The sequence below is a fragment of the Megalobrama amblycephala genome, linkage group LG18, assembly GCF_018812025.1.
Source record: "Megalobrama amblycephala isolate DHTTF-2021 linkage group LG18, ASM1881202v1, whole genome shotgun sequence".
Lineage (NCBI taxonomy): Eukaryota > Metazoa > Chordata > Actinopteri > Cypriniformes > Xenocyprididae > Megalobrama > Megalobrama amblycephala.
This window is the reverse complement of record NC_063061.1, coordinates 16,986,283-17,005,646: the sequence shown is the minus strand read 5'-3', so window position 1 is coordinate 17,005,646 and position 19,364 is coordinate 16,986,283. Positions and strand designations below refer to the sequence as shown.

The window sequence follows — 19,364 nt, the reverse complement described above, 5'->3', positions numbered from 1 at the left end:
GTAGTACAAAATAAAAATCTGCCAGTTCGGTTTACTTAAACTGTGATTTTTTTAACTTAAAAATGTTGAGGCAATGAGGCATGATTGATTTTTTTTGAGTTTTGCCAACTTACTCGGGTTTACAATGTATCTATAAAAATAAGTCTACGGATTTTGGCTTTTAACATTTAAACCATAGAATTTGATGGCACATATGACTAGCAAAGGATACCAATAACTAATAAAATAGATATTGTTTACTGTATAATTGACTAAACTGAAAAAAGGCTCTATTGAATTACTTAGTAAAAACATAAAAATAGATGCTATAAAGGTAAAGGTTTTAAGGAATGAAGGATACTACGGCTTGCCATATGTGTACAGGTTAATAAGCAGTGAAGATGTACCACTTTGCCAGGTCTGTAGTCTCCACAGGGGAGGGGGTTTGGTGAATGCAGGAGTGGTCAGAGGCAGTGCGCTGGATCAGACGGGAACACCGGGAGAGACACTGCGGAGAACTCAGCCAACCAAGTTTGCGGACAGCACATCTTCAACCGGACTTCCTACAATCTTTACAATTATGGACTTTTCCTATGTCACGCTTGTTGCGCAACAGAACCTAAGGATCTTTTGAATTGGTCGTTTTCATGTCTGTCTTTTCCCCCCGGAGTACCGAAATAACAATTTGCGCATTTGAAGGTGAAAACTGCTCTTACTTTGGTATGGAGGTACTGCAGAGGCAAGATGAGTTCTGATACAGATCATGCCGTGAACTTCTTGAGTAATGCTTCCTCCGAACTGTCCGACGTGTCTAACTCGAGCTCCGCGGGAAACGGGACCGAACCGAGCTCGTTCAGACTCAGCCGCGCGCTTCCACTGGGTATGGTTCTGGGCGCTTTTATTGTGTTTGCTATCGTGGGCAACATTCTCGTTATTCTTTCCGTAGTGTGCAACAGGCACCTGCGCATCCCAACCAACTACTTCATCATCAATTTAGCCATGGCAGACCTGTTGCTGAGCACAACTGTCCTGCCGGTGTCTGCCACGCGTGAAATTCTCAACTACTGGGTGTTCGGGAGGATTTTCTGTGACATCTGGGCTGCGGTGGATGTGCTGTGCTGCACCGCATCCATCATGAGCCTGTGCGTGATCTCCATAGACCGCTACATCGGGGTGCGTTACCCGCTGCAGTACCCGAGCATTGTGACCGAGAAAAGGGCGCTCTTGGCCATGCTGGGTGTTTGGGTTCTCGCCTTTGTCATCTCCATAGGACCTCTGCTCGGGTGGAAAGAGCCTCCTTCAGAGGACGACACTGTGTGCCTCATCACAGAGGAGCCGTTTTACGCGCTCTTTTCCTCGCTCGGCTCCTTCTACATCCCTTTAGCGGTGATTCTGGCCATGTACTTCCGCGTGTATATAGTTGCCAAAAGAACCACGAAAAACCTCGAGGCTGGAGTGATGAAGGAGCACATGGACTCGAATGAGCTGACGCTCCGGATCCATTATAAAGGCTCTCAGACGCAGGATGACTGCAGCAAAGGGCACTTGAGGAGCTCGCTGACAGTCAAATTACTTAAGTTTTCCAGAGAAAAGAAAGCTGCTAAAACGCTTGGTGTTGTAGTGGGCATGTTCATTCTGTGCTGGTTACCTTTTTTCCTCGCACTACCAATTGGTACGTATGTTTTATCAATTAGTACAAAAAAAATTAAGTTTAATTACACCCTCACACAACATCTTCATTGGTCCATTGTCAACAAATTAAACATTTCAATTACGCCTATGTTTCACTTTACTGAAATAGGCCTATTGGATTTTGTAAAAGGCAGATTCGTGATGGAGAATAGATAAAAGTTTAGAATTTTCTGTGGTGCTAAAACCCTCCTACATGTAAATGTATCAAAACAATATTTAATGTAATTTGAATGTGAAAATGGCAGGCACTGTTTTAAACTTTTATCTAAACTTTAAACTGTATTTAAGATGGACAGATCAGTACAAGTGAAAAGTTTAGGCCTACACTCTAAAAATGCTAGGATAAAAACAACCCAAGTTGGGTTAAAAAAAAGGACAAACCCAACAATTGGGTTGTTTTGACCCAGCGGTTGGGTTAAATGTTTGCCTTTTGTTAAATGTTAAACTTTTGTTTAAAAATTGCTATATGACTGGCATAAAATGAACCCAAAATAAGTTGGAAATGAAAAGTCAGACATAATTACTAGAGACAAAAATAATAATCAAAAGGTGAACATTTATTAATAAGCAATTTATTAAATGTTTATTGTTTAATTATTATTCATTAAACGTATTAATAAATGTTCATTTCCAACAGACTTTGGGTTCATTTTAAGCATGCAATACAGTCATTTTTAAACAATAGTTGAGTTAAATTAACCCAACCGCTGGGTTAAAACAACTTAATCGCTGGGTTTGTCCATTTTCAACCCAACCTGGGTTGTTTTTAACCCAGCATTTTTTTAGAGTGTATATGTTTGCTGCACTTTATAAGCTAAATGAGAAAAAAAAGCGTTTTTGTCTATGAAAATTAGGTCTATGTCCCTGTTTGGAAATAATGTTTTAGAACATTGTTTTTGGTGGTCCAATGTGGTCTACCAGCCTGATCAAGGTCTAGTGGGCCCTATAGAAATCAGATGCTGTTGGGTTGTTTTAACCCAGAGATTGGGTTGTTTTAACCCGTGGTTAGGTTAAATGTTTCCCCAACCTGTAGTTTTATTTAACTCAACTATTGTTTAAAAATGTATTGCTTGCTTAAAATGAACCCAAAGTATATTGGAAATGAATGTTTACTAATATGTTTAATAAATGAACATTTATTAACAAGTTTAATGAATAATAATTAAACAATAATTGGTAACACTTTATTTTACAGTGTCATTGTTACATATGTTACATGTAGTTACTATAGTAATAACTATAAATTATGCGTAATTAAATGCAACTAACCCTAAACCAAACCAAACCCTAATCCTAAACCTGTAGTAAGTACATGTAGTTACTTAATATTTCTTAGAACTTAAATGTGTAAATGTTCACTTTAATTATTGTTGCCTCTAGTAATTATGTGTCTGATTTTTAATTTCCAACCTATTTTGGGTTCATTTTAAGTCAGCCATATAGTAATTTTTAAACAAAAGTTGGGTTAAATAAAACTTGCCAGCACATTGGGCAAACATTTAACCCAACCACTGGGTTAAAACAACCCAATCGCTGGGTTTGTCCATCTTCAACCCAACTTGGGTTGTTTTTAATCCAACATTTTTTAGAGTTTAGTTTAAATAAATTGCAGCAAACATATAACTTGGCTATACTGTATATTGCTCATGATCTGTTCCACCTTCCACATTTAAAGCAGTGCATGACTATGTTCAACATTCAGTCATTATGCGTATTCATCCTACTTATATTTCTAAACACAGAACCACACTTGGATCTCATATTTCATGCACAAGCATTATTGTTGTGGCTTAAAGGAGTCCAGGGCGTACAGTTACAGACAGTCTGCCCCATTATTTCATTAGTGTATGATAAGAGATAAAGTTCAACCTTGTTGGACAAATAAGAGACAAACCCATGTGACATTACTAGAATAATTCGATTTTTATAAAAATTTGTAGCAGTGTGTGTCTTCTATGGAATTTATCGGCAATTACAGCCGTTCCTGAGGTGGATGATTAACAGTTGAATGCATGCAAAATATTCTGTCATCTCCAGAACCATGTCATGTAGACGTATTGCACATTATCACGCTTTTATAGAGGGAATATGGATTATGTAAATATTTTTAGGGCCTTATTTAGGTCTATCTTATTCTTTGATTGTGGCACTTTGCTAGTTTTGTTCCATTGCAAGAGACCATATGTTGTAAAATAACATTCTATATTATATTTTAAATTATATATTTATAGTTTATTTTGGTTTAGTATTTATTAATAAAAATGCATGCGTATTATACACAATTGAATGAACAGTTGCACAGTCACATTGCTATTGGCATGATTTAAAATAATCATAGGCAGTAATTTTACAGATTGAAAGTCAAGATAGTGCCACTTCTGACACTTTAGAATGTGATCCTGTTGCCAGGAAAAACTCCATTGGTTAATTCAGTTTCTGTTTGTGGTAGCCAGCGCAGACCTCATAGTCCAAAATGTCTTAAACTGTTAAAGTTCAATACCATTTACTCATGAAAAGAACAGTGTTCTGTCATGGACGAGAGCCAGTGGAAAAGATGCAGAAGGTTAATTGCGAGGACCTCACTTAACATTTTTATCCTGCAGTATATTCTAATCAATGACAATGCATGAAGCCTTGACTCATGAGCTGGTTTGAATTTAAAAGTGACGTGTGTCATGTTAACCTGATGTGTGGTGATTAATTCAGCAATGGATGAGTTACTACAGAGCTGGTCCCTGAAGCTTGCTGAGATCTCCTGGTGGAATGCACTGGAGATGCCAATGTCTTCGGAGCTCTCTCATTCCCAGGCTCACTCCCTATCTGAACCCAGAATTTTCTGATGAGGTGTGGGAATATAGAAGAGGTACCATTCCCACCACAGAAAAATCTGGTCAAAATTTAATCACCCTCCTATATTCACTTTATGACCCATAAGTTCAGCTCCTAGTGACCTTCTAAAGGGTCATATTAGCAGATGGGCCGATATGTTTTTCCTGCAAATGAGTAAGGAAATATTTTGAAGGGAAATATATTCCATGTGTTTGACCTTAAGGAGTTAACTTCCCTTCTTTGAGTGGCCTTTGTTTTCATATGCTATGTTATGAATATTGGAGTGAACTAGTATATCAGAAGATTGCCATTTCTGGTTGCATTGCATTACGATCTGGCAATGATAAAGGGTTAGTTCACCCAAAAATGAAAATTTCTTTCATTAATTACTCACCCTCATGTCGTTCCAAACCCGTAAGACCTTAGTTCATCTTCATAACACAAATTAAGATATTTTTGAAATCTGAGTGCTGTCTGACCCCCCCATAGACAGCAATTTAATTTCCACCTTCAAGGCCCAGAAAGGCACTAAAGACATTGTTAGAATAGCTCATATGATTACAGTGGTTTAACGTTAATTTTATGAAGTGACAAGAATACTTTTTGTGCGCAAAAACAAAAAATAAAATAAAATTAAGGTTGAACAATGTAGTCTCATGGTGTCACGATTACGTAGCACCTGTTCTCCTTAGTCCTGATTAGTTCATCTTCCTCCACCTGTGCCTGTTTAGTTCTCTCATTCACCCCGTGTATTTATACTCCCAGTTCTGTTCTATCCCTTGTCAGTTATTGTTGAATGTCATGCTTATCTACATATTAGTCTCCTGTAAACTCTATATTGACAATATTCTGTGTTACGCATCTTCCTTCAATGGCTAACGCGTGACAGAATAACTGACCCTCAAATCGAGTAAAAAAGAGAAGATGGACTCACCCGCACTGCACCTCCTTCTCCAACCAGAGAACTGACGGTGGTTGCGCCCACTGAGGCCATCCCAGAACCAGAGAACATCGAAGCCCCGGAGCCCAGACAGGTGGATCCGTCCATGGCAGAGCCAGATCTATGGTCCACGGATCCAGTTCCCACCCAAATCCCCACCCTCGAATCTACAGCTTCTTCGCCGTTCCCATCCGGAAATCTTCTTCAGCCTTCATCCCTGTCTTACTTCCTGATCCCATCACCATCACTTGTTATGGCCAGTCCCCTGGATCTGTCGGCGCCACTGGTGTCATCTAGCTCCTCGGCTTTGCCACCGCCGCTAGCTCCGTCCGACTCACCTGCCTCACCTCAGGCTTCTCCTTCACCAGCTTGGCACCTGCTGCACCTCAGGCCTCCAGGCCCACATCTCCACCTCCACCTGTCAGCCCGTCGCTTTCACCTAGGCTCATCGTTTCCTCATCACCGCCGTGGCCCGTCTGCCCGGAGACTTCGCCAGGCTCCTTCGGAACTCCAGGTTGGCCTCCGGTGGTTGACACCCAGCTTCTGCCATGGACTTCCAGGGTTCCGGTGATGCATACACCCTGCACCCCTATGCTGTCACTGGGCTCCTCCCTTCCTCTGACTTCCCTGTCATGCTCAGTCGCCCCATTGTTGCTCCTTTCAGCCAGATCCCATCACCCGCTCTGTTCCGCCGGATCCCCTCCCCATGGTTCCACCTCCGCCGATCGGTCCCAGGGTTCCGTCTGCCTCTGCAGTCAGGACTCTGCCCTGGATCCTCCCTCTGTCAGCACCACCATGGTACTAGCACCACCATCCCCACCCTCCACACAAGCCTCCACCTCATTTCTACATTCTGAACTCTGTCGTCATCAAGGTGCGAGGTTGCGTCTTCTTGAGGGGGGCGTAATGTCACGATTACGTTCAGTCATGTCTGCACCTGTTCTTATTAGTCCCGATTAGTTCATCTTCGTCCACCTGTGCCTTTTTAGTTCCCTCATTCACCCCGTGTATTTATACTCCCAGTTCTGTTCTATCCCTTGTCAGTTATTGTTGAATGTCATGCTTATCTACATGTTCGTCACCAGTAAACTCTATGTTAATTATATTCTGTGTTCCTTTATCGGCTAATGTGTGACACATGGACTATTTTAACAATGTCTTTAGTACCTTTCTGGGCCTTGAAAGTGGTAAGTAAATTGTGGTCTATGGAGGAGTCAGAGAGCTCTTGAATTTCATCAAAAATATCTTTGTGATACGGGTTAGGAATGACATGAGGGTGAGTAATTATTGACAGAAATTTCATTTTTGGGGGAACTATCCTTTTAATGTTTGCAGGCAACATTTGACTTTATTTAACATTCTCATTTTTAATCAAGATATCCATTATCCATTTTATTTCCACAAATACTCAATACTTGCTTTTGCTCAAAAGGCTTGCAAACATTAATTTACTTGCTTTATGTTGCAGAATAGCTCATTTTCTTTTTTTGAAAGGCAGAATACAGATCATTGAAAAATCAATGACCACTTTGCCATCAGGCCACATGAGAGTTCATCCATCAAGTAATGTGTTTTCTCGGGGCAGTACGTACTATTTTGGGCAATGATTTCTAGTCTTTATTTAATCACAGATTACCTATAACAAACCTGTCATGTGCATCGACGTTTCTCAAATTTCTCAAAAAACAACAGAACTGAAAACACAACAAGGTTGCTGTAAGATTGTTTGTTGACTTCTTATAGTGCAGACTGTATTAATTTATAGATGCTCTGACTTAGAGATGTCTGAGTGACGTGATTTAGAGAAGAAATAGGCGAGAACATCTTAGCGTAATGGAATAATTCACTTACTGGCAGAGACAGAAGCTGACCAGAGGGCAAGGCTTCACACCTGTGGCTCTACTTGAAGTGTGGTAATGAACCCAAGTCTCATCCGGCTCTGTACTGATATGCACCATAGCAAATTAGACCAAATTATCTCTCGCTTAAGTCATCCATCCGAGCAAAAAAATGTCAGAGGAATTATTGAAAATACAAAACATATATAAACTTACAGATGAACAGTAAGTGTCTTACTTACTAATTAGTAAGATCAGACCAGAGTGAAGGAGACAAGAGCCAAAAAAGGGTATGGGATGCACATCAGGCATTTACTGAAGAGTGAAAAAGTGGTGAATTCCTCAGGGAAGAGTGAGTTAGTAAACTCATTAGCGAAGATGAGCTATAGTGAGAGTCTAGAAAAGCATGATGGATCTGTGTGACCTTTTTTTAATGTTTTGGAGAGCGAGGGAGTGGAAACCTGAGAAAGATTTCCATTTTGAAAATGGCACCTCTAAAAGAGCCAGATTTTTTAGTTGTTGCTTTAAATAGATATTTGGTTGAAGCTGGAGTAAAATTGTAAAAGCACTATAAATCTTCCTTATTAGACATAGATTTTGGAATTTAAGAATTTAAGATAACCATTTTAATAAAAGCTTACAGAGTGAACCGCGAAGAACAGGTTATTCAAATTATGCTCTTTATGGCAGGATGAGAGTGTTCAAAAATTGACTTACGTTTTAAGACTTAATGCTGAATTAAAGGCTGACAGGAAAAATATTAATCTCACAAAACCAGTCAAGAACATACTGTATTTGAATCATATTCCACTCCAAAATCAAAACACAGAAAATAAGGAATTATAATTTGCTCAATTTTTTATTGTTGAGAATTTTACAACAAGGTTCATTTGTTAACATTAGTTAATGTATTAACTAACATGAACTAACCATGAACAATACATTTGTTACTGTATCTGTTCATCTTTGTTAACGTTAGTTAATAAAAATCCAGCTGTTCATTGTTTGTTCATGTTGATTCACAGTGCATTAACTAATGTTAACAAATACAACATTTGATTTTAATAATTACATTAACAAAGTTGTAAACATTGTAACAAATTGTAAACATTAACAAAGATTAATACTGTATAAGTGCAGTTCATTATAGTTAATGTTAACTAATGTAGTTAATTAATAAACCTTATTGTTAAGTGTTATTGAATTTTTTATTAGGCTTATTTAAAATTATAATACTATTATATATAATTATAATAATAATAATAATAATAATAATATATCTCTCATATATAGATTTTTATTAATTTTATATAGAAATATTTTTGCCATTGTGACATATTAATGGCAATTTTGTTTTCCTACCTTCCATTTGCATTATCAAAATGCAAAAAAGATCAAATAATTAAAATCACATTATTAGTGTAGAGTTTAAAAAAAGTAATGTATTTGTACACATTTTGGTAGTATTTGTTGTACTGCCTTTAATTCTGATTTTAAGCAAACAACAATAGGAATTACAGAAAAAAAAAAATCAAGTATAATATCTGTTCACATAACATTTATGACCATTGGGAATATTTATTTGTCAAGAATTTTAAAAAATAATTAAAAGAAAATACTTAAGGTTACACTGCTGATTTAACCTTGATTGTGATGGAAGAAAGATTCTTGTTGTGTTTCTGTTGCTCGTACATACGTGTGAGTTGGTAAAGTCTGCCATCTGTTGGTGACATATGAAAAACCCTTCGCATGCAGATTGTTCACAAAAATGACCTCTCATTTCCCCTATTTTAGGATCATTTAACACCAGTTTACGGCCTCCTGAAACATTCTTCAAAGTGATCTTCTGGCTGGGCTACTTCAACAGCTGCCTGAACCCCATTATTTACCCCTGCTACAGCCGTGAGTTCAAGCAGGCCTTCATTCGGATCCTCCGGTGCCAGTGTCAGCAGAGAAAACAACAGGGCTGGAGGCCGTACAATTACCGCGCTCAGATGGGCTCGGCCAACCAGGCCTACACAGACACCAGCTCCATTTGCATGAATGGCAGTCAGCAGACCCTGGCCCCAACGCACCCCAGCCCAACATTGTTCAGCAGAGTTGTGGGCTCTCGTCCAGCATCAGGACTTCTTCCAGGCTGGGCCCCCTGTACCTCCTCTTCCTCTTCCTCCCTATCTGAGAGCCCTTTTCCTGGTATGATGAGATCCAGCTCTATGGCAACGAGTCCATGCAAATCTAACAGGATGGCTTTGCTGTTCCCCAGTGGGCCCCATTCCAAAGGACCTCAGCATGCCAATGGACAGAATGGGAAGCGAAACGCAGAGCATGGGGTGATATCTAGAAACACACCTGAGACTACTATCTAGCTCGGTGTCAATAGTGACTTATAAGCCAGTGATTTCTCTGTCTTTCAGTTCTTTCTGGACGAATCTGATACATTATTGTAGATGTGAAATACATTTGGCATCTTGTCATGCATGTCTACAATGTTTAATTTGAGAGTTGCAGTAGCTATGTAAGGGATAATGTACAGTCAGCTGCTAAATTATTGCAAAATCAACCCCAACAAGGTGATCAGGATGCAGACGTGAATAAGTCAATAAATATGTGGACTTGATTTGAGATAATTATTTTAGAATTTGATCTGCATATCGTCTTAAAGCTTCTGATAACAAAAAATAGTCCATTGCAATGTACAAATCAATTGACCTAAAAACAAGGAGAACACTGCAACAATATTACAGTACTATCAGTGCTTGAAATACGTTCTCTATTTTTACCGTTAGCGTACCGCCAGCTTTCCTTGCGTCTTAGCTGCAGATTTGTGGTGAAAATGACCTCAGAGGACTTTAGTGTTAACATTGTAGTCGGTGCTTGAAGTGGAAAAATATAAGTGCCGGTACTCCTGATGCTCAGTTCAAAGCGCGTTCCTGAGGAAGGGAGGGTGCAGCGGGCTTCCGTACATGCAGAAGTGCAAATTATTACCCCACTTGTTGAAGTCGCTATCTGATTGCCTAATCTTAACCAAAGACTATAGATATAGAAAGACAGTTGACTCCTATTACTTAGGAATGAGAAAAACTGCAACACGCAATAGACCCATAGACTGTGGAATAGACCCCTTAATCGCCTACGTCACTGTGACGTCACCGCTCTAGCTGGAGGCAAAACATAAATAAGAACTCATAGCAGGCGCGCTAAAAGTTTGAGGTTTTGACTTTAAAATGTCGTCTTGTTGTGTTTTTGACAGCCAGAATAGAAGGAACAGGACTTTTGGTTCAAAACTAAAGTTTTACCAGATCCCGGCAGACATTCCTTCACAGAAATCAAAAAGATAATTGTGGTTGAATGCAATACGGCGTACAGACTGGACGGAGACGATCATAAATAATACTCGTGTTTGCAGTGCACACTTCATATCAGGTAAAATAATCGATGCATATGTAATGGTGTGTTGGTTTTATCTAGTACAAATCAGCAAGTTTCTGTTTTATAGGTGAAAATCGCCAACTTTCAGCACACTAACTAGCTTAAATGTTAAACAAACATACAGCGATAGATGTGTGTGCCATTTGAATGGTCTCTTAAAATAATCCAGTTAGCCCAGCGTTAGGTTACATTAGACAATAAGCCTTGACAAAATTCTCTGAACCATCCGAAAGTAATTCATATGTTGTCTAGGGAATATCCAAAACTTAAGTTAATTTACAAAAATAGCTGTCACGGTCCCGCAGAGTCAGTGACTGTACATGTTCGGACAGTTCTGAACCTTCTTCTGCATCTATGTTTAATAAATCCCTCCTAAAACATGCTAGCTTACGCTTGTCAACATTGAGTCCAGCATCTCTTTTTGCCTCCAGCTAAGCCCCGCCCACCAGGAAACGTTGCAATGTTTACAAACTTTTAAGGGGTCTTAGGCGGAATACGTCCCGCCCTCTAAGTAAAAGAGCCAATCGCTGATTGATAAAGTGATTGCGTCACTGCAGCTGCAGTTAGAAGCTCCAGTTCCCATAGAAACCTGAGACTCACGCTTAGGACTGCACATGCTCATTATAAATAAGCTTTTTTAATGTTATTTGAGCATAAGAAACAACATTTATGGGACAGTTCATGTCAGATTTTTAAACCTACCAATACTAGGGGGGGGAATAATCTGGCAGGGGGGCGAAATTTGGCACAACACCTGCACTTCTGCATGTATGGAAGCCCGCTGCACCCTCCCTTCTTTTTGAACTGAGCATCAGGAGCACTTGTATTTTTCAACTTCAAGCACCGAGTGCAATGTTAACACTAAAGTCCTCTGAGGTCATTTTCACTGCAAATCTGCAGCTAAGATGCAGTTGCGTTTGTGTAAAATAAGAGACATTGAGACTGTGGACATGAAATAATCTGACCACGTTGCCATGCATTACGGGAAATATAGAGGGCATTAGTGCCCGCCCACTTTTTCAGCAGCCTTGGTTCCGGAAGTATTTTTCCTTCTATTTTCCCATAGGGGTTTTTAAAAAGTGTTAAAAAGTTATAAGCCATGAACCAAACCAACAGGCTATTAGGTGAATCACAACATTACAAACTTTGATTTGATGAAAATTTGAAAATCGGACAAAAAGACAAAAGTACTTAACGGCTTTAGTGAGGGAAAGAACTACAATACCATGACGCACTGCAAACAGCATAATCGAATTAAAAATGATGGGGATATAAAATTCTATTGGTTATATGTATTTTACATTTATTGCAAAATATGTATAATCAGTGTTTGGGTAAGTTACTTTTAAAAGTAATGCTTTACAATATTGTGTTACTCCCAAAAAAGTAACTAGTTGTGTTACTTTTTCTCACCTGTGCTGGACGTGGTTGGTTGTTTTTTAATGACAAAAAAACAAAAGTTCTGTTTTTGGCAAAAGTAAAGGCCCTTTCACACCAAAAGTGAAGAGAAGAAAGTTCAACACTGAAATAACAATAATTCAACACAATAAAAAAAAGGAAAGAAACACAAATGTAAAGTCATTTTTGCTTATAAAATATACAGCTCCCAAAAGTCTTGTAAAAAAATATTTAGTATGTGTTTTGAGGCCTTTAGTATGATTGCATTAGATCATCAAAGGTCAACAGCAAAGAAATTGGTTAATAAACTGAGATTAAATACATAATTTATGTATTATTTAACATTTAAAATTTTTGTTTTTGTGCAAGTGCAATGAGTAAATTCTTGCTCACATTTAGTCTAGAACTACAATAACCATCATGTTTACACACAACACCTCTGCACTTTATTTCTCTCAAAATGGGGGCAGGAGAGCTGTCAGTCTATAAATGGGAAAACTTGCTTACTTATTTCAAAACGTAACACAGGTATGTTGTTGTAAATTTAAAAGTAATGCATTACTTTACAAGTTACTTGAAAAAGTAATCTGATTACAAAACTCACATTACTTGTAATGCGTTACCCCCAAGACTGTGTATAATTAGTTTGAGAGTTTAGTGAGATTGACACTATCACGTCATTCGCAGTGCTTTATGGGAACGGGCGGGCATAAAGAGATGATTTGCTTGTTTAGATTCTCCGATTGGTGGACATTTCTTTGCAGAATCCTAGGTAATGTAGTTTTTCACCAGGAATTTTAATGTCAAACATGATTATTTAAAAAATATGTTGAAATCACGCAGGCTGATGGCTTCAACAAGCATATCATCAATTAACACCTCGTAGCTCACAGTAGGTCTGCCTTTACGTTTGTTAAAAAATCAGTTCCTATATGGGGAAAATGAATGGGATTTTTACTTCCGGAACCTGACTGTTGCACTCTATAAGGCTATATAGCAGTGTTTCCTTTTTTTAATGAATATAAAAAAAAACTTTGCTAGATTTACAATGTTAATTATTGCAGAAATGCATCATTACAGTCTGTGAAAAATCTGGATTGGAAATCTGGGGTTATTTGATCTACCAAAATTTGCCTTTTAACATCCATATTGTGTATTATTGTGTACATACTGTTTTAAATTTGTAGAATATGAAGAGTCTATATTTGGCCTGTTTGATTGTAGTGACTATGATAGTAACGTTTGCATGAATAAAGGGATCAGTGCTGCACCTGGACTTGCTGTGCACAGCTGTGGGCAACACTGATAAAACTCAGTATGACTTGCTCACTGGTCTGTTCACCTCCGTTATTTATATCCCTTTTTGATCTTCATGTTATTCAGGTTGTGTCAGTTTTATAATAATGCTTATTGGCCTGGTCAAGACTATTCTGTTAGATTCACAGTTAGAGTTAAATCCATGACGCCTTGTGATCTCCAGTTCAATAGGTGAAGGTGTTGAGGATGTCAGGTGTCTAAACTGGTTTTGCTTTTGGGTCATTACAGCACACTTTTTAACAAATCAATGGATGGCATGAAAAGCTAATGTTTGACTGAACAATTCAAGGCACAAAACAACATATTGTATGTGCTGTGAACCAGGAAATTTGATTCTTTCAAGGTGCAAATGTGTTATACAACAAGACTTTGTACTTAATATTAAAATATGGTCATTGGTTCTTCATTTACCATTTGATTCCAACCATTCAGTGATATAAAAGGAAAATAACTTTCAATTTCAGCCTTAATTTTTTGTGCAAATGAATTTTTTAAAAGGAAACATCAGTGCATCATTAGCAAAAGGAGAAGGTGTGTTTTTTCCTTCACTCTTGTACATCTTATTTACTAAGTGGACCATATAAAATTTGTCACCCTATATTTAAAGTGTTATATTGTGTGTTATAGTACATAAAGACTTATTTTTCTTTCTCTCAAGACATGTGCATAATGAAGAAATACATTTAATTTGTGAGGGTCCCTGTTGCCATGATTTTGTAAGTTATTGTGTTCTATTAAACAAACAAAAAACATTAAAGTCTTTTCGTGTCTGCTTGACTTAAAAGATTTAAGCTGATACCTTATGCTAAATGCAAAATAGATGCAAAGATGCGTATTAGGGTCTTTCATATGCGACATGATGAGCCCTGTTGTATCTGTGATATTTGTATATAGACAACATGTTTACATGTAAAGAGAAAGTAAAGCATGTTTTATGAGATAAAGAAGACATAGTAATTCTCATGCTAATTCAGACTGTTATTAGGCATTCATGTGCAGAAGTCACCCAGGAAACAGCCATTTGTGAATCACATGTTGATGTTATTGCACTTTCATTTGTACAAGGAAGGTTAAAGGATTAGTTCACTTCAGAATTAAAATTTCCTGATAATTTACTCACCCCCGTGCCATCCAAGATGTTTATGTCTTTTTTTCTTCAGTCGAAAAAAAATTAAGGTTTTTGAGGAAAACATTTCAGGATTTTTCTCCATATAGTGGACTTCAATGGGGACAGATTCAAAGGGCTCTACGCAATCTGAGGAATAAGGATCTTATCTGGAAACAATCAGTAATTTTTTATAAAAATACAAAATTATGTACATTTTAACCACAAATGCTCGTCTTGCACTAGCTCTGCGATGCACCACGCATTACGTTATCATGTTGGAAAGGTCACGCGGTAGGTGGAAGTACCGCAGTAGGGTGAAAAACTTTGTTGTTTTACCTTTTTTGTAAAGGTCAATTGACTAAGGGGATGTTTACACAACACCATTTTCAACTAAAAATGGAAAACTTTTTATGCGTTTTGGCGTTTTGGTGGCCTGAAAATGCAAACTTTTAAAGGTGCCCTCGAATGAAAAATTGAATTTATCTTGGCATAGTTAAAAAGAGTTCAGTACATGGAAAAGACATACACTGAGTTTCAAACTCCAGTGCTTCCTCCTCCTTATATAAATCTCATTTGTTTAAAAGACTTCCGGAAAACACGCGGATCTCAACATAACACCGACTGTTACGTAACAGTCGGGATCATTAATATGTACGCCCCCAATATTTGCATATATGCCAGCCCGTGTTCGAGCATTAGACAAGGAAAGGCTGTATTAACGTCTGGATCTGTGCACAGACAAGGTAAGCAAGCAAGAACAACAGCGAAAAATGGCAGATGGAGCAATAATAACTGACATGATCTATGATAGCATGATATTTTTAGTGATATTTGTAAATTGTCTATCTAAATGTTTCGTTAGCATGTTGCTAATGTACTGTTAAATGTGGTTAAAGTTACCATCGGTTATTACTGTATTCACGGAGAAAAGAGCCGTCGCTATTTTCATTTTTAAACACTTGCAGTCTGTATAATTCATAAACACAACTTCATTCTTTATAAGTCTCTCCAGTAGTGTGTAATGTTAGCTTTAGCCACAGAGCACTATCAAACTCATAGAGAATCAAATGTAAACATCAAAATAAATACTTTACTCACATGATTCGATGTATGCACACAGCATGCATGACGAACATCTTGTAAAGATTCATTTGAGGGTTATATTAGCTGTGTGAACTTTGTAAATGCACTGTAATATAGTCGAGAGCTCGTGTGGCAGGGAGCACGCGATTTAAAGGGACGGCGCGCTGAAAAAAATCAGTGTATAGTTAATGATGCCCCAAAATAGGCAGTTAAAAAAATTAATTAAAGGTGCCCAAGAATGCTTTTTCACAAGATGTAATATAAGTGTAAGGTGTCTCCTGAATGTGTCTGTGAAGTTTCAGCTCAAAATATCCCATAGATTTTTTTAAATTAATTTTTTTAACTGCCTATTTTGGGGCATCATTAATTATGCACTGATTTTTTTCAGCGCGCTGCCCCTTTAATTCACGTGCTCCCTTATTTAGTATTTATTTTGATGTTTATATTTGACTCTGAATGAGTTTGAGGCTGTGCTCCGTGGCTAACGGCTAATGCTACACTGTTGGAGAGATTTATAAAGAATGAAGTTGTGTTTATGAATTATACAGATTGCAAGTGTTTAAAAATGAAAATAGCGACGACTCTTGTCTCCGTGAATACAGTAAGAAACGATGGTAACTTTAACCTCATTTAACAGTACATTAGCAACATGCTAACGAAACATTTAGAAAGACAATTTACAAATATCACTAAAAATATCATGATATCATGGATCATGTCAGTTATTATTGCTCCATCTGCCATTTTCGCTGTTGTTCTTGCTTACCTAGTCTGATGATTCACCTGTGCAGAACATGATGTTAATACTGGCTGCCCTTGTCTAATGCCTTTCATAATGTTGGGAACATGGACTGGCATATGCAAATATTGGGGGCGTACACCCCGACTGTTACGTAACAGTCAGTGTTATGTTGAGATCCGCGTGTTTTCCGGAAGTCTTTTAAACAAATGAGATTTACATAAGAAAGAGAAAGCAATGGAGTTTGAAACTCACTGTATGTCTTTTCCATGTACTGAACTCTTGTTATTCAACTATGCCGAGGTAAATTCAAATTTTGAATCTAGGGCACCTTTAAAAACGGTCTCTTTTGTAAACAACAAAAATGCAAATCTGTGAAAACGATGACGTCATGCACATGTGCATTACGTGTTCATTCTATAGTGTTTCATCGCCATCTAATGGCCTGCCAGCAGAATACAGCATTTTTAGTCATTTTCATGGATTTGTATGAATGGGGATCGTTTTGACAATAGTGTCGCTGTCTGCAGAGAACTCAAAGGAAAAACTTCTCCGTTTTAAGCATATCGTTGTCATGTATTCGTACCCTTAATCTTTGCATGTTCACTTTATAAACACTTGCTCGGTACTTCCACCTACGTCACATGTGAACTTTCCAACGTAATTAGGTAATGTGTGGCGCATCGCAGAGCTAGTGCAAGATGAGCATTTGTGGTTAAAAAGTATATAATTTTTATTTAACTATTTATTTTTTAGAAAATGGCCGATCGTTTCACTCGATAAGACCCTTATTCATTGTCTGGGATCGTGTAGAGCCCTTTGAAGCTGCACTGAAACTGAAATTTGGACCTTCAACCCGTTTTACCCCGGTGAAGTCCACTATATGAAAATCCTGGAATGTTTTCCTCAAAAACCTTAAATTCTTTTCAACTGAAGATAGAAAGACATAAACATCTTGGATGACATGCTTGGGGGTGAGTAAATTATCAGGAAATTTTCACTCTGAAGTGAACTAATCCTTTAATGAATGTTAATCTACAAGAAAAACACTTTCTTTTTCACACTTGTTTTAATGCAACTGCAGCATATAGAGCATCACTTCCCAATAACATTTTATATTTGTCTCACCATATTTCTGTGGCTCACTTTAATTGGCTACACACTTCTGGCAGCTGCTTGTAATGCTTTGTTTGGTTGTCTGCTGGATGTTTGAAGAGTTTTTTTCTTATGTGTTGCTTATTTCCCCCTGGACGTCACGTTCGCCGCTGCTTCTATATTTAAATATCACATCACATGTATCACAAGACCTTGCATGAGCATTCCAGGATGTCACACAGACTTCTGTTTCTATCTTGGTCCTTCTCTGTCCTTTTATTTTCACTGTTGTCAGTGGAAAATATGAAGTCATACACTAAGAATATGGGCTTATATGTGAAGTTTAGTTTATTTCTATTAGTGGGTTTTACGATCTTTTGGTATGCCAGGATCTACCAGGTGGCCCAAAAGCGAGCCAGACACAGCCACATAACTGGACTCAACAGGAGCCAGAACTGTCTATCATGTTATTCTCTCAGCTCCTCAACACATCAAGCTGCCCATGTGAGAACTCGGAAATGGGAGAGGAAGACTGCCAAAACTCCGGCTGGCTTCATATTAGTATTCTTGTTCCGTTGGCCTTAAACACTGTTGCACATATCTCAGGGTCAAAATCTAAGCCCTACAAGATAACTATACAAACAATAAACAATGCAGCCAATACAAAACATTGTCATGGTAGCCGTATAGTTTCAGCAAACTGATGCTGGAGCACTGATAAAAGCTTTATATTCTCAGCCATTGAGTTAAATGTAAACATCATTTTTAAGCACAACTTGTATTGATTTTCTTATAGGCCTATTTATGTATTTACATTTAAAGGTGCCCTAGAACCAGTTTTTACAAGATGTAATATAAGTCTAAGGTGTCCCCTGAATGTGTCTGTGAAGTTTCAGCTCAAAATACCCCATAGATTTTTTTTAATGATTTTTTTTAACTGCCTATTTTGGGGCATCATTAACTATGCACCGATTGAGCGTGCGGCCCCTTTAAATTGTGCGCTCCCTGCCCCCCGAGCTCTTGACTATAATACAGTGCATTTACAAAGTTCACACAGCTAATATAACCCTCAAATGGATCTTTACAAGATGTTCATCATTCATACTGCATACATGCATCGGATTATGTTAGTATAGTATTTATTTGGATGTTTACATTTGATTCTGAATGAGTTTGATAGTGCTTCGGGGCTAAAGCTAACATTACACACTGTTGGAGAGATTTATAAAGAATGAAGTTGTGTTTATGAATTATACAGACTGCAAGTGTTTAAAATTTAAAATAGCGACGGCTCTCTTGTCTCCGTGAATACAGTAAGAAACGATGGTAACTTTAACCACATTTAACAGTACATTAGCAACATGCTAACGAAATATTTAGAAAGACAATTTACAAATATCACTAAAAATATCATGTAATCATGGATCATGTCAGTTATTATTGCTCCATCTGCCATTTTTCGCTATTGTTCTTGCTTGCTTAATACTGGCTCATCTAATGCCTTGAACATAAGCCGTCATATGCAAATATTGGGGTCATACATATTAATGATCCCGACTGTTACGTAACAGTCGGTGTTATGTTGAGATTCGCCTGTTTTTCAGAGGTCTTTTAAACAAATGAGATTTACATAAGAAGGAGGAAACAATGGTCTTTGAGACTCACTGTATGTAATTTCCATGTTGTTGAACTCTTGTTATTTAACTATGCTGAGGTAAATTCAATTTTTGATTCTAGGCCACCTTTAACTGTCACCTGATATGTAAAAGACAATCAGTCATAAAAAAGTTTCACTTTACCTGCTGTCCTATTTTTGCTTAAATATCCTTAATGAAAAAATAAATTATGATATTTCTGTCATTTTATTTATTTACTTTTTAATATTTACTTACTTATTCTGAATATTTATGTATTTAT

At 37.7% G+C, this 19,364-nt stretch overlaps 2 protein-coding genes across 2 annotated transcripts in view; both read left to right on the top strand.

Moving 5' to 3' along the window:
- The window catches only part of LOC125252666 (serine/threonine-protein kinase pim-2-like), a 681,247-nt gene that overhangs the window by 81,178 nt on the left and 580,705 nt on the right, over positions 1 to 19,364 (top strand). The gene's annotated exons all lie outside the window — the stretch shown is intronic.
- On the top strand, positions 98 to 10,514 carry adra1ba (adrenoceptor alpha 1Ba). Its single transcript, XM_048166140.1, has 2 exons — positions 98 to 1,651; positions 9,073 to 10,514. The coding sequence occupies exons 1-2, from the start codon at positions 724 to 726 to the stop codon at positions 9,642 to 9,644; spliced, it is 1,500 nt and encodes a 499-aa protein (XP_048022097.1). The 5' UTR covers positions 98 to 723; the 3' UTR covers positions 9,645 to 10,514.

Bases quoted from the DNA above. Each gene is read 5' to 3' on its own strand.
- adra1ba (XM_048166140.1), top strand. From the start codon at position 724: ATGAGTTCTGATACAGATCATGCCGTGAACTTCTTGAGTAATGCTTCC. The intron at 1,652-9,072 runs GTACGTATGTTT...CCCCTATTTTAG, and splicing joins TTTCCTCGCACTACCAATTG to GATCATTTAACACCAGTTTA.